Here is a 14,712-nt window from a genome sequence, read left to right on the forward strand (position 1 = left end):
CCCCCCCCCCCCCCCCCCCCCCCCCCCCCCCCCCCCCCCCCCTTTCCGACACTGGCGTACTTTGTTTGACACATAAATAGCATATGCATTCATTGAGCTTAAGTTGCGGAATATCATAGAAGAAGCAAAGTGGCTTGGTCTACTGGTCTAATGAGCAGTACTGATACAGTATCCACTGTTGCTTTGGTCCCGTTGTGTAATGGATTATCTCAGACTTGTTTGTCGTAGGATTGCTGTCCGGCTGATCATGAGTGTGATACAAAAAAGGTATACTTTATATTTAGGTTAGTAATAAAATGCGGGAGAAACGCAAAAATACACGCCGCAAAAATGGCCGGCTATGGTATTGATGGAAATTTCTCGACATTCGACGATTACCGTATATCTTGAAAAGTAAGAAGTATGCAGGCGGACTTATCACTTTCGGACCACACATTCTACTACTACTACTATGAAGATGGAGTGTGTGAAATGGGAGCGAGAGTAACGGAACACTTTGATTTAGCTAAACTTGCTGGGAACGGCAGTAGTCTATTGAAGGAAAAATTAATTATCTAGGGTTAAATTCATTTCTGTCTTCTTCTACTTCTCCTCAATATTCAATTCCTATTCTCTTCATTCGAATTCTTGATCTTCTCTTTGAAATAACATAATTTAGAAAATTACGTAATCTTTTTTTCAACAAGTAAATTTAGGCTTTACTTGTTAGCAAAAAGGACATTGTCTTTGATCAATAATTGAACGCCTCCATTCAAACGCTGCTCCCTAATCATATAGAAAACAAATTTTACCAAAAAGGTTCATCCCCTTCTGTGGCTATATTGGTGTAGATTAAAGAATATTTTTCTCGTTATATTCCAATTTTTTCACTAATTTGCTTATGGGCCGACGAGGTCTCGATATTATGTGAAACATGCTTCGCGAGAATGGCTGCCGTGTTGTCGTTTCATATTCCTGTCATTCCTCTTTCCTTATCAAAAACTTGCTCGAAATAATTATGAAAACAAAATCATTCATTAAACGACAAAATTAACGGTTTCAAATTTATGTGCGGTTGTTTGTTCCTCTTAGAGCAATGGATATTCTTACGTATAGCTATATTCAACGCCATTGCATTCATTCTGAGCAGAGTGAAACGGAGTTGTAGGAAAGGAGCAATTCAATAAATATCGATCGAGATCGGTTTCATCATATTAGCAAATAGGAAGCAGGCGCACAACAAAACTTTTAACTGTCCGATATTGTGTAACGTTCGCACGATAGGAATAGGAATAGGAATTTATTTATCGCAAGTACGTACAACACGTCTTTATAAACAACAGCACATCTGACATCGGTCAGCGGTGTGCGCGCGCTGTAACCGCAACTTACCTTACGTTCAGATGCTTGCATGTATTTTGATCATTTTTTTCACTTCAAAAAGGCATTTATTGAGAAAAATTGCTACCATATATATTGATCAAAACGGGGCCCATCATTTTCTACAACTTTTTTCCATTGTTCAATTTATTGTCTTTGTACTTTCTTGGATCTCCAGTCCGTTCTTTCTTATTGACATCAAGTCAGCCATCAATTGGGATGTGATGGAGCAGCATCATCATCATAAGCTTCGAAAAGTGTTTGATGGACTTCGTGAGCAGATTTCTTTAAATCAAACAGCAAAAGAAATAAATTTGAAAAATGCAATTTTGTGTGTTTTCGATGACTAGCGTCTGTATACACTGATATAACTCAGTAATACTAATTGAAAAACTGTTATTTTAGATGGAGAAAGGTGAAAATGATCGGATTTAACCGTTGTGCATATTGATAGTTTTTTATTTGCGCCAATAAATGTCACTGATCAAAACAAATGCAATCACTTAATTATATGTCATTATTATTGATGCGGAATGGTTAATAAGAAAGAAAGTAGCAGTGCGTACAGACAACAAGTCCATATGAATGTTTGAATGAACTATTCACGAGACATTCTTTTAGAGAAGCGATCACCGACTTGTCATCCACATAACTTGATCTTTTAAGCAATGTATTGAACGAATGGATTGAATTATAGTAATGAGTAAGTAAAGTTAAGGCAAAAAAAGAAAAAAAAAAAAACTTTTAATAATAATCCTAATTATAATCACAAGTCCCGTCAAAGTAAAGAACGATTTATATGGATATAGTTTTCGACTCTATTTTACTCTCAAAAAATTATGCACTTTATACTCTTCTTTTTTGATTTTTACGTACATGCATTAAAAACGAGTATTAAACGACATAAGACTTTATGACGACATCAGTGTGAACTGCGAATACATCACAATATGATGATGTAGAAGGAAAGAAAAAATTAACTAATAAATAAATAAACAAACAAACAAGCAAACAAAAGATACTTATTGTCGGTTTAAGTCGACAAGTGTTTGTCCAAATAAACGGAAACTCTATAATTTCTCACACTTGATTGATTGATATATAATCCATTAAGGGATTAGTTCTTTTTTTATGTTCTTTTTGTATTTTGATGGTTTGCAAGCGTTCCATAAATAAAGTACAAATATAACAGGTGTTTGCATGTATTCTGTTCAGCGACATCTTTTCGGAAAAATGGTAAAGTAATGCGAAGCTATCAATGTACACAACGCTTAAGTTCGATCATTCGCTACATCAGATAAAAATTTTACATTTAGTATTATTAAGTTATTTAGTGTACACGGGCGGTAATCATGGAACGCTTAAAACTACATTTTCGGCAATCATTACTTTTGTTGTTTCATTGCTGCTCCATTATATTCGACGTTGTCCGTTTTGGTCGTAAGGGTTTTAAAGTGATGATTTTGGTTCCGATGACAAAGAACGGCTTGGAAGACTAAAAAAGTTCGAAGATAATGAATTGCAAGACTTACTGGACGAAAACCCAACTCAAACTTTCCATAAACTTTCGAAGAGAGAGAGAGAAAGAGAGAGAGTAGTTGATAAATCAATTGCTTCCAGATGTCGACATGCGACGGGAAAGACCCAAAAGTAGGGAAAACGACTATCATCCAAAAAAGCGGGTCTACTACAGCAATCCCAATTGCAAAAAGTCATGGGTTAGTTCAACACAGCGAAATATTCATGGCCGTAAAGTTTGGTTGCACATATGGCGGGATCAGTAAAGTGTAGTGTAATACGGGTCGCTAAGTTCGAAGGAAACTGTCACTGCAGATGTCTACAGACATCAGTTGAATAAATTGCACGATGTATCTTTGCAAAAAAGGCCAGCAATAGCAGTTAACAGACAACAACTTATCCGCTTGCATGTGCAAAGCTCAGCTACGCATTGCAAGAGTTGCCAAGGATAAAATTTTGCTGTTCGTGTAAGAAAAGGAAGTCTGCCGCATCTACCATACTCACCACCAGACATAGCGCCTTTAAATTACTAGTTGTTGAGAACGACGCAGCATGGCTTGGTTGGCACGCAATTTCGAAATGCTAAAGCAGTGCGAAAATAGGTCGCTGATTGGATCGCTGCCAAAACTATATCGTTCTCTCGATGAAAATGATGGGAAATGTTTTCATTAATATATATTTTCCTCAAAAAGAAATAAAATGAAAAATTGATCAAAATACGTGCAAACCTCTAATACTTCTCTTAGGATCGAGCAAATATGTATTGCGCCTATACCTAATATTATGGCTCTCTTTCATTTTAGTCTTTAAACAAAAACTATCGGTTTAGTTCAACCTTTTTCGATCTATATGGTTTAGATTCTATAGATATTGATTTTCGCACAAACTATGCATGTACGTGTTGGAATTGCCGTACTAGTTAAGCATCCTAACAGACATGCTGTCGATTAAACAAAAAAATGTACAAAAAAATTGTAAATTTTTACCAATAAACGCTCTTTCGCTTATTTAAAATACTTAGCGATGTGCAAAAACTATTTCCACTGCTTGCTGGTATTGATGGGGCGTGTGTGTAAATGCCAGTATTACATATTAGACCAGCATTCAGGGCCAAAAAAAGATGTGGTTTAAAGCAGAAAATATCAAAGTCCTGAAATAATTCCTGATGATAGTTGATATCTGAAGCAGCAAAGAAAAGCTCGGTATTGTAAAGATATCAAAAAACCAAGGGGTTCACTATTTCGTATTGACTTTTGCGCATAAGAAAGCCGTTTTCCAAATAAACATCGCGTTTGCTTTCAACGAAACAATTGCATTGTGTCGCACGTCCATGGCTAACCACAATGAGAAAATTGCTGAAGACATGACGTATTGAGGAATACGAGAAAAGTCGGGAAAGGAAATTTACTCATAGATTATGGAAAGTCAGACGACGAGAAAAGCGACCGCCTTGAGAGCCAAGGGAGAAAAATTTCTGCGAAATATATTTTAAATGATATAAGATTTGATGCATTTACCAATCGATTCAGAATCACTTTCTAAATGAAAATTAAATGATTTTAAATCGATCTAAGTTTGTCTGTCCGTCTTGGTGTCTTTTTTTTGTAACTTGGCTGCAATTATTGAGATATTTTAATGAAATTTGACACACTGGCATGTTTTCGTCGATGGACGATCGCTGTTCACCCTTCGGCTAAGACGAGTCAGGTTGTATCAAATTCCATTAAAATATGACAAAAATTGCTTAGATTGTGGATTAAACACAAGCGACCAAGATGAACAGACGCCCTTAGATCGAAGCAGAATCATTATATTTTCGTTTTCATTTTCGCTCAAAACATGATTTTGAAACGATGGTGTTTGAAAAAATTCTGATCACTTTTCCAGGCATGAAAAAGGCATTTATTGTGGAAAACTGGTACAATATATATTAATCAATAATAAAGCGTGATGTGTGAAGTGAACGAAAAAGTGGTTCGATCCGAGCCATTTTGAATACCTTAACATGTCAGTGTATCAAATTTCATCAGAATATCTGCAAATTAACCACAAGAAAACAAGACGGACACACGGACGGACAAACTTAAATCGTTTCTGAAAGTAATTCGGAATAATAAACGGTGGATCTATTTCAAGTTCTCCTAGGTGTTGCATATATCCGCACGAACTTGATATACCCTTATACCACCCACTGTGTAGGATATAAAAATCGCAAAAGTCATTTTTGTGTGTTTACAGAAAAAAAAAAACGCAAGTAACTCTGCCTAGAGCGATTGAATATATTGACATGAAATTCCACATACGTTAAAGATAGTACTACCAACTCACAAAAAAAAAAAAAATAATAATATAATTTCATAGTACCCGCGACGTTTAAATAAAAAATTCTCGTTATTCGTTGATCACAGTAGCGATGTATATATATATATATATATAGTTTATAAATGAAATAAAATAAATAAATTTCTGATTTCACGAAACTAGATTGCAAGTTTCCCGAGTCAGAAAAAAAGTACTTTTTTTATTTTCTTTTTTTTAATTTGAAAAGTACAAAGTAATAATCTTATATATATCATCCCTGTGTTAAAAGCACATTCAACTTGTACAAGTCAGCGTTTCTATAACGTTGCATTACTGCCTCAAATAATGTAAATGTATATACATGCATATAAATGTTATGTGCGTTTGTGTGTGTGTGTGCGCTCGCTTGCTTGTTTGCTTGCTTGCTTGCTTGCTTGCTGGCTGTGTCTATGTGTGTGTACATTAAATGTAGGTCTGTGCTCATTGGTGTATGTAGTCACACTAGACATGAAAACACAGAACAAGTTACTGCTGCCAACTGTTTTTAGTTTAAACTTTACATTTGGTATGATTGGATCGGATTGAGTGTTCGGTCGGACGTAAACTTGTCCCTTTTTTCGTTTTTTTTTTGTTTGCATACGCGCAAACATGCTACGTGTAGTATTAAGTTGACGTGCATTTGTTTCGTTCTTTTTTTTTTTTTCGTTCTCTTCTCTAAGTGTTTTTAAAAATAAATATAAAAACATCACTTATGCAAATTTCTTTCGGTTATTTTAAAACAGAGATATAATAATAATAATAATAACAATAATAATAAAAATAATATGTATTGTTGTGTATGAAACTGCATACAGACGTGAATAAATATATATCATAAAAGGCATCGTTTTTAAAAATATATGTCGGATTGTTCTAAACGTGTGTCAAATGTTTAAGGTGCAAAAATAAATATTAAAAATAGAATTATTTCTTCTTGCTATTGTTCTTATGCTTATTTTTGAAGCAAAAAAAAAAAGGCAAAAAAAAAAAATAAAAAAGAATATATATATATATATATATATATATATATATATATAAAAACGAAGAAATAAAAAAAACATTATAATTGCTCTTGGTGTTTGGCGTTGCTGCTGCTTCTGCTTCCTCAGCATTTGTGAAATTTTATTTCTCTTACAATCGCGTGTAAACTTAAAACAGAAAAAATATTACATTTTGTTCGCAATACTGTTAAAATTGATGCAAACAGTTGCTCATTTTGTCGTTGTTGTTGTATGTTGCTTTGTTTTTCTTCTAGATTTTTTGTTTATTTATAATAAACCATATTTTTATAACATATGTATGGGTTTAATGATTCGTATTGTTGTTGCTGTTAAATTTTTTTTTTTTTTTTTTTTTTTTTTTTTTTTTTTTTTTTTTTTTTTTAATACTTGTTTAACCAAGCAAACCATAATGTCGTCAGTTAGTCAATTCATTTACTTTAGCACACTCTTTTTATACTTTTTCTTCCTTAACCCGATTTTCTTGCAGCGGCTTAGTCAGTTAGTCAGTCAGTTATGTTGAGTTGTTGCAGTTGTTCGTCCAAGCGCAACACATTGCCGTTGCTGCTGTGATGCCGTCCAAAACTGCATTTTCATTGTCTGTTTTCATTGGCGCTGTTGCTCTTTTTATGGAATCTCTGCTACAATTAGAAATGTTTTTTATTGTTTTCTTGTTTTTTTTTTTTTCCTTTTTTTTGCAAGCTTAAATATCAAATATACTTACTCTCTTTGTATATTTTTTCATTTCCAAATATGTTAGTGTGTTCACAGAAACTTTTTCTATTACCATCCAAAAGTAGCGCACACCGCAATGACTACAACAAAATTATATTAATTTTATTCATTTACTTTATATTTCAACATAATTATTTTTTTATTTTTATTTTTTCAAATATTACAATTTACTTATCTATATATATTATATATATACATATATTTATGGAATTATTGCTGTTGTGGTTATTGTTGCAGTCGTTGATACGGTTGCTGCTTTGCAATTATTTCATGACTTCATTCCCACAACTTCGCACATACGTGCCTGCCTATTATACATATTCAGTTGCATATACGTAGTGTGTTCACGTACAGTAATTTCCTCTCCAACTGTCATGCAACTGCAGTGTTCTCATTTTTCACTGTTGTTATTAAAAAGTTAAAAGTGCAACAACAGACGTAAAGTGTTAAAGAGAAATTGCAAACTGTGACATATGGAGTGGGAGAATAAAACAAAAAACAAAAAACAAAAAAAAAAGTAAATAAATAAAAAAATAAAAACAGGTAGTAAAGCTATTGTATGTTCAACTTGTGGCGACTCTTGGTTATCTATCTATGCAGTTTGTTTGCTTAAAGATGCGGCACTTCAGTGGGCTGATTGAGAACGTTTTTTACTGCAGACTATTTAAATGGCTCTGATAAATATTGAGGTCAAAATTAAATCAATATCACCTGTAAGACTGGAAAATACTCGCTTTTCTCCACATATATATTTTATAGCTTCCAAGTTTTCTCAAACTTGCTAGCATCCCACAGGCAAAACCGTCTAAATTTGTGCACTTGATAAAAATCAAGCCAGAAACGAGAAGAAAGAAGATTCCAATAAAATAATTGTCCTATTGTAGCCGATATTTGAAATTTGAATGTTCATTGTGTCCGTTGCTATGAACACTTTTCTTAACCAAACTTATCATAATTCGTTGCATCGCGTTATGACATATTAAAGAATTAAGCATCATCTTAAGCGGGTAAAGACAAACACTATTGAAAAATTCTTCAAATTTCGCGACTTTTCGAAAAGACTTCCTGACTCTAATCTAATTGCTTTTATATGTTGATTTCTATATCCTTGGAATGAACTGATGTTCGTTTCAAAATATTTCCAAAGAAAAACATCTTAGTCTGGCTTCGTCGAGACTATTGCTGAATCAATGTGAAGCTGAAAGTGACCGATTCGTTTGTGATGAAAATTTATTCTAATTATGAATTCGACTTTATTTATGCTGTTTGTTCTCCTATTATTTCGCAAGCGCGATTCTCTCTTCGAAAGATGCAGAAAAAGGAAATGCTTTCGAGGAAAGAGAACGAACGCGAATATCTATCTCAATATGTATGAGAAATTTTATGGTTCCGGAAAGTTTGGCCAATTGCACTGTATTTCCAGCCTACATAGCCCTTTGAGCTGAAGATGTTTCGTGGAGATGTCTCCGGTGTAGCATCCCTTTTTTTTTTAGTATTTTCCAAAAATGAATTTTGTTTTAATTTTTAATAAAAACTACCCAGTAAAAAGATATCATCAATATCAAGTTTTTTTTTACTTTAGACATCGGCTCATGCCGTTTTCATTGCAAAACAAACCCCATATAAATGAGCCCTTCCGGACGTTTGCAAAAATTCAATCCTGCAAGAAGAATTTCTCCCATTTTTTCACATAAATCTCATGAATAATCTTGGGGAATAGAGTCCATTAGAGTTAATGGCTTTTTGGATTTAGACAACGGTCCAACATAACCTCAAAGTAAAGAAAGCAATAGGAAAATTTGCTGCATTTTGTTAAAACCATCATCTAAAGAGAAATCATTTAATTCGTGCCGCGAAAAGTCAATAAAAATCTGTCTCTCTAGTGTTCTGCAATGGCAATGTCATCTTCAGTCCATAAACCATAACCAACACTTATTTCTTGGACACGTGAAATTCCTTTAGGAACCTCAGGAACCTCAGATGAGTTTTCTTTACACCAAAGGGGCAAATACTTCGATATTGCAAAATGGATGACCCTATATATACTTACTAATCTTCTTGAGTATCAAACTATTGCCAGAGAAAAGGGCAGCGGGAGGGAGGGAGGGGGGGGGGATATAAATGGAGTTTCCCCCCTAAGGTATAATTCGAGTCGCTCAGAAGATTACGAGAGATTCAGAGGCTATCTAAAGAGAAATTTTTCGAAGGATGCAGCCATGTTTTTCTTTAAGCTCAATGAACTGCCCCAAGATTCTCGCGTTTGTGAAGAATGTATAAATTTTATTATTATATTCGACATTGTTAATTATTATTATTATTTTTTCTTTATTATCAGTTCAAAGTTGATTTTTTTCTTGTTTTGTTTTTTGAAAGTACTTTTCTTGACTGCCAGAATATTGTAGTAACATTTTGTTGTTGTTTAGATCTCAAGGTTTTTTTTTATGTTTTTAATTTTATCAAAATTGATTTAAAAGAAAAAAATGTCAAACTTTTTGTTTAGAGTGAACGCGAGCAATGCAAGTAGATGGCGCGATAATAATCCTCTAAGCGAATTTTTTCTTTTATGTTGATTTGAGTCACATGGAGCAATACGTTAAGAGGAGCAGTGAAATTTGAATTTTTCTTTCACTCTTAAAAGGATATATGTGGAAAGTAGTGTGGGCTGTAAGCGGTTATCGTCTTACAAAGAAAAATGTAGTTTCTTGCGACTGGAAGGGTAAAGATAATTCTATTTATTTATTTATTTATTTATTTTTTTTTTTTTTTGTTATAACATTTTATTACATTTAACTAAGAGGAGGAACTTTCTCGTGTCATGTAAATTCATTTCATCGGCGTACACTTACGGAGTTCATATCTTTGCCAATGTATTGCGTTTGCTAAAATAAAATGTAGCTTACTTTTGCACGTTTCCTTGAAAAACTACACTCAGAAGGTTTTTACACGCCAAGAATTGCAAAAATGGTTTAGACTTTCAGGTTTTAATGCAGATTTTTTTTACTTATTGAACTTAAAAAAATTATACTCGGGTATTCCGGCAATCAATTGGGTTGTGGGGAACAGCTTAATATATATATATATATATATGCATATATATGAATATAATGTGAGTAAAGTACGTATGAGAAATTTGCAAACATTCAAATATTAGCTATCGGTTGATGGTAAGTCAATAATGATGAAAATATTTCAAGATTTATTCAGAATTGATCAGTTAAAATGAATGTGTAAAGTTGTACATATATTTTTAACAGCTGTTTTGATGGTTGATTCAAGGAAGCCAAGCAGTTGAGTTTATAAATTTAATTTCCAAAGCCAATCAATGATATATATATATATATATATATCTGTATACATATATATTGTGTAAGACCATTAGAAACGAAAAGACAAAATTCAATTATGTTTTGACTTTTTTGCAAACATCCAGCCGCAACACTCTACTTAGTCAGTCAGTCGCGGCAGCAAGAACGAAGGAAGAAATAAATTGCAAACAGTTGACAAGTGTTTTCATCGTAGGCGACGAATATTTGCGATTGTCCTTAGGCGAGTACAATTTTATTACGGTTTTTTTTGTTTTCATTGTCAAAGTATAGAAGTATAATAATTTTTCTAGTTAGAATGATTTAGCCATTGCCTGATAGAAAAGGAAAAGGACGGTGAGTTGGTTTGATCGCAACTCGATATTTCGCTGAAAAATTCTCCAAACAAATTATAAAAAAACATATATATATGTAAGCTTGTTAGAGGGATCTACCTTTGTTATTGCTTCTAATTCGATTTAATAGAGAATCGTATACTACTAAAAAATAAAAAGGTTCTTTGACCACAGATTCCACAGATCGAATTTGGGAAGAAGCTTCAATTCGTTTAAAGAATACGTGAACACTACCATATGTTGCTAAAAGGCAATGGGTAGCGGTGATTATGCCATGTATAACACTATGTCATATATAACTTTCTTATTAATTATGATAATTGTTTGACCCTTGACACACACAGTAGGACCTATTATACCGATAGATTTACAATCACTTTCTCAATTTGTCCGTTTGTGAGCCCTGTTCAGCCTATAGGACGCAGTTTTGGCGATATATTTTGATACAATTTGATAAACGGACTTATCTTGGCCGAAGGACGAACGCTATTGAAAATGCTTGAGATCGGATCAATTTTTCGACCACTTTCACTATATAAGACAATATTATATGAAAAGTCGCAGTATGAATAACTATAGGGTGGCCCGTGATCCCCGGATAGATAGATATTGAAAGATACAATAGCGTTAGTAGAAGTTGTCAGCGGAGAAATGATTGCGATAGGCAAAGTGATTTTTCATATACTTGCATTATACGATCGATATTCAAGATTCGCCTCAAGGCTTTTTTTTTTTACATATATTTAAACAAATGTTTCTTTACTTATTGCTGTTGAGTACCAGTTTTTTTTTTTTTTTTTTTTTCTTCTTCTTAGTTGCACTGACATCTGACTCCGATATTGAATCTTTCTTGTTGCCCTTCTTCGTTTCTTTCGATTCAGATTGCGGTATCAAATGTTGTTAAAGTTTATTGCGTTTATGTGGATACACAAATTATGTATATATTGTTATTTCTTTACTTACTTTAATGCGTTTTTATATATATATATAATGTTTATATATATATATATTTTTTTTTTTATTGCACTTCTATAAAGTACAAATTACATTATATATCCCAGTTTTTCTGTATGTTTGACCTTTAACGGCGGTTTTCCATTATGTTTTGCCTTATCTCCTCCCTGTTTTCCACTGTATTTCGCATTTATTACATTTCTCAGCGATGATAATGTATGCACCGCACCGCAAGTTTGTGTATGTCAGTGAATAGGTCGTTTAATCTGACCACCGCTATAGTTTAGACGAGTTTGGTTGGTTAGAAGAGAAGGTTGGTTGGGTGGTACACCACACACAGTAGCATCTGCTGTTGCATTGTGCAATACCACCGTGCCAGCAATAAAAATGCTTCACATTTTATGGCCAATGCCTATCCATTATTTTATTATATTTGATTTTACTTTACTTAGTTCTAGTATGGCATCGAATATAATTTAAATGCAGATGCGGAAAATGCGCCTTTTTTTTTTTTTAAGCTTTCCGTGGTCATCGCTTTTATTCGCTTTTATTAGTTAAATGTTTTGCAGTAAATTTATAAGGTAAAAACAAATTACGCTGAAACGAAGGTTGAACAAGGCACCGAAACGGAAATAAATATTTATGACATATTTTGTTTACAACCGACAACCACTTACCTAACGTATAATATGCAGGCCGCAAGACCTATAGAGCATTGAAAAAACGTATTCATAAATTTTATTGTTTGTGCAATGATTGGCGATCGTCGTTGCATATGCAAATCAGTTCGAAATTTAAATTTCGAAAATCATTCGTATGCATTTTGTGATTTTTCCTCTATCTTCGCACAAGACTCTTCTAACATATATTTAGACATTTTCTTTTTTTTGCACAAGTAATAGAAAAATGCCTTCTTTTTATTTCAATGTAATTTGTCTCTCTCTCTCTCTTAATATCAAACGTACATGCCTCTCTATCGAAACTATTGATATTATATGTAATTGAATATAATAAATCAAATATTTTGATTTGAAAGCTTTCTTTTTGCCAGAAGTAATCAATGATGGATTATACTTATCTAAGACAAATGATAAATAAACCTAATCAGCTCACTATTGCATTTACACTTAAAATGATACCCGGAAGCGATAGATAGATAGATAGATAGATTCCTTCGAATCGAATATAGATTTTTTGTTCGATTTTCATTGCTACGAGCATATTAGGCGTTTGTAAGTATTTTGATCATTTTTTCACTTCAAAAAGGCATTTTGTTGAGAAACGTCTACAAACTTTTTCCCATTGTCCACTTCGTTGTGTACGAACTTTTTTAGTCTGCGTCAGTCCATTCTGTGTCATTGGCATCAAATTCACACTACTAGTCAACCGAGAATTGGGATATGATGGGGAGCAGCATCATCATCACCGTAAGCTTCTAAAAGTGTTTGATGGGCTTCGCCAGCAGATTTCTGCAAATCAAACAACAACAAACGTAATGAAGATCAAAAATGCAAATTTTGAGCGTTCGATGACGAGCGTCTGTATACACAGATATACAGATATAACTCAATAATACTAAACGGAAACCTATGACAAAGATCAAATTAATTGAATTTAACCGTTGCGTACATTGATATTTCGCATTGTTTTACCCATTTTTTGACCAATAGATAGCGCTGTTCAAAATCCATACAAGCATTAACTATTAACTATATATGAAGTGTTTTCATGACTCACAATATACCTGTTGATTAATTTGGATCGACAAATTCAAGTTTATATATTGTTTATGTGTTGTAAATCTTTTTTTTTTTTTTTTTTTTCTTTTATTTCCTTTTAAAATAATTTTTAAAATCTGTTAAATGATGAGCAACTGTTATCGTTCGTCGAGCATTATGAATAATTTTACGGTAATGCCTTAGACCATACGATTTAAGAAATGCAAAAATTTTGTAGGCGAAATTTAAAATTTGAAAAAACGAAAAAAAAAAATATATAATAAAAAAAAAAACGAAAAAAAAAAACAACAAAAACAACAGACAGACTTGTAATCATTTAATACAATAACACTGTATAAACCAGTTTTTGTGTGTCATTTGGAAATTATTCACTGTGCGTGCTGTTTTTGGCTTCTTCTCTCCGCATATGTTGATAATCTGTTAATCTGCCTTTATGTGTTGCTGCTGTTGTCCTGGTATAATGAAACTTTCTTCGGCCACTTCGGTTGAAAATTCTGTTACGTCGTTGTCTTTGTCTTCGCCTTCGCCTTCGCCTTCGTCATCAAGCTATCGTTATTGGAACGCATTAACGTCCATGGGGGGCGTTCTGACATCGTTCACCTCATCATCGTCATCGATTGCAGCCACCGCCAATACAGCAGCTGCGTACACAAATCGCTCAAATAATAATAATAATAATAATTCCAACATCGCTCCCCTCTCATCGACAAACAAGTCAAATGATGTGTCACCTATTTCGTGTGTCCAAGTGCGTCATCATCAGCAACAGTATTCTACGCAACACCAGCCGTACAATAACGCCAATCATCATTATTCGTTAATGAGTTATATGCTATTCAATGGATTTCACATGTACGCGTAATTTATTTACATTATTTCTTTAACTCCAAATGATAATATTTACTAATTTATGATAGAACGAATATTGTTTTTAATAAATTTATTGTTGCTTTTGCTTCCAATTAATTATTATTTCATCTTCCATTAATCTACATATATAAAAATAACGGTTGCTATCGAGACTTTTCAAATCTGTGCTTTAGCTGTAGCAATCAATGTCATTGTAAAATTTATAAATAATATTCTCAATAAAAACTAACGTGAATTTGTCAATAAAACGTCGCGGTTACTACGAAATCATGAAATTAATTTTTCTTCTTTTTATAGGTTGATTGTACTATTTTCTCGTATCAATACTGTAGGTAGAGTTAGACGGCGTTTCCTTTTCCTTTTCCTTTTCGTTTTTTTTTTTATTTTTTTCCAAAACATATGAAATTAGGTTTGCTGACTCTTGACTTAGGTTTGCGAAAGACTGATTTCCCACCATTACCACCAGACTTGTGTGCACGCATATGGCTCGGCAAACAACTCACCAATCAAGCGAATATCGTGTAAAACGTCTCTCAAAAAT

At 33.2% G+C, this 14,712-nt stretch overlaps 1 protein-coding gene across 6 annotated transcripts in view; it reads left to right on the top strand.

The window, feature by feature from the left end:
* LOC119631348 (MOB kinase activator-like 2) overlaps window positions 1-14,712 on the top strand; it is an 81,298-nt gene that overhangs the window by 15,388 nt on the left and 51,198 nt on the right. The window contains exon 1 of one of the 6 annotated variants that reach the window (XM_038023467.1): window positions 5,722-6,114. The exons of 2 other annotated variants lie outside the window; for them this stretch is intronic. In XM_038023467.1, coding sequence (XP_037879395.1) covers window positions 6,106-6,114 — 9 coding nt within the window. In that variant the 5' untranslated portion in view covers window positions 5,722-6,105. Of the gene's footprint in view, window positions 1-5,721; window positions 6,115-13,551; window positions 14,154-14,712 lie in introns of those variants that run through there. 3 more of the 6 variants (XM_038023470.1, XM_038023468.1, XM_038023474.1) reach the window with 3 other exon arrangements.

The sequence above is a fragment of the Glossina fuscipes genome, unplaced genomic scaffold (genome assembly GCF_014805625.2).
Source record: "Glossina fuscipes isolate IAEA_lab_2018 unplaced genomic scaffold, Yale_Gfus_2 1, whole genome shotgun sequence".
NCBI lineage: Eukaryota > Metazoa > Arthropoda > Insecta > Diptera > Glossinidae > Glossina > Glossina fuscipes.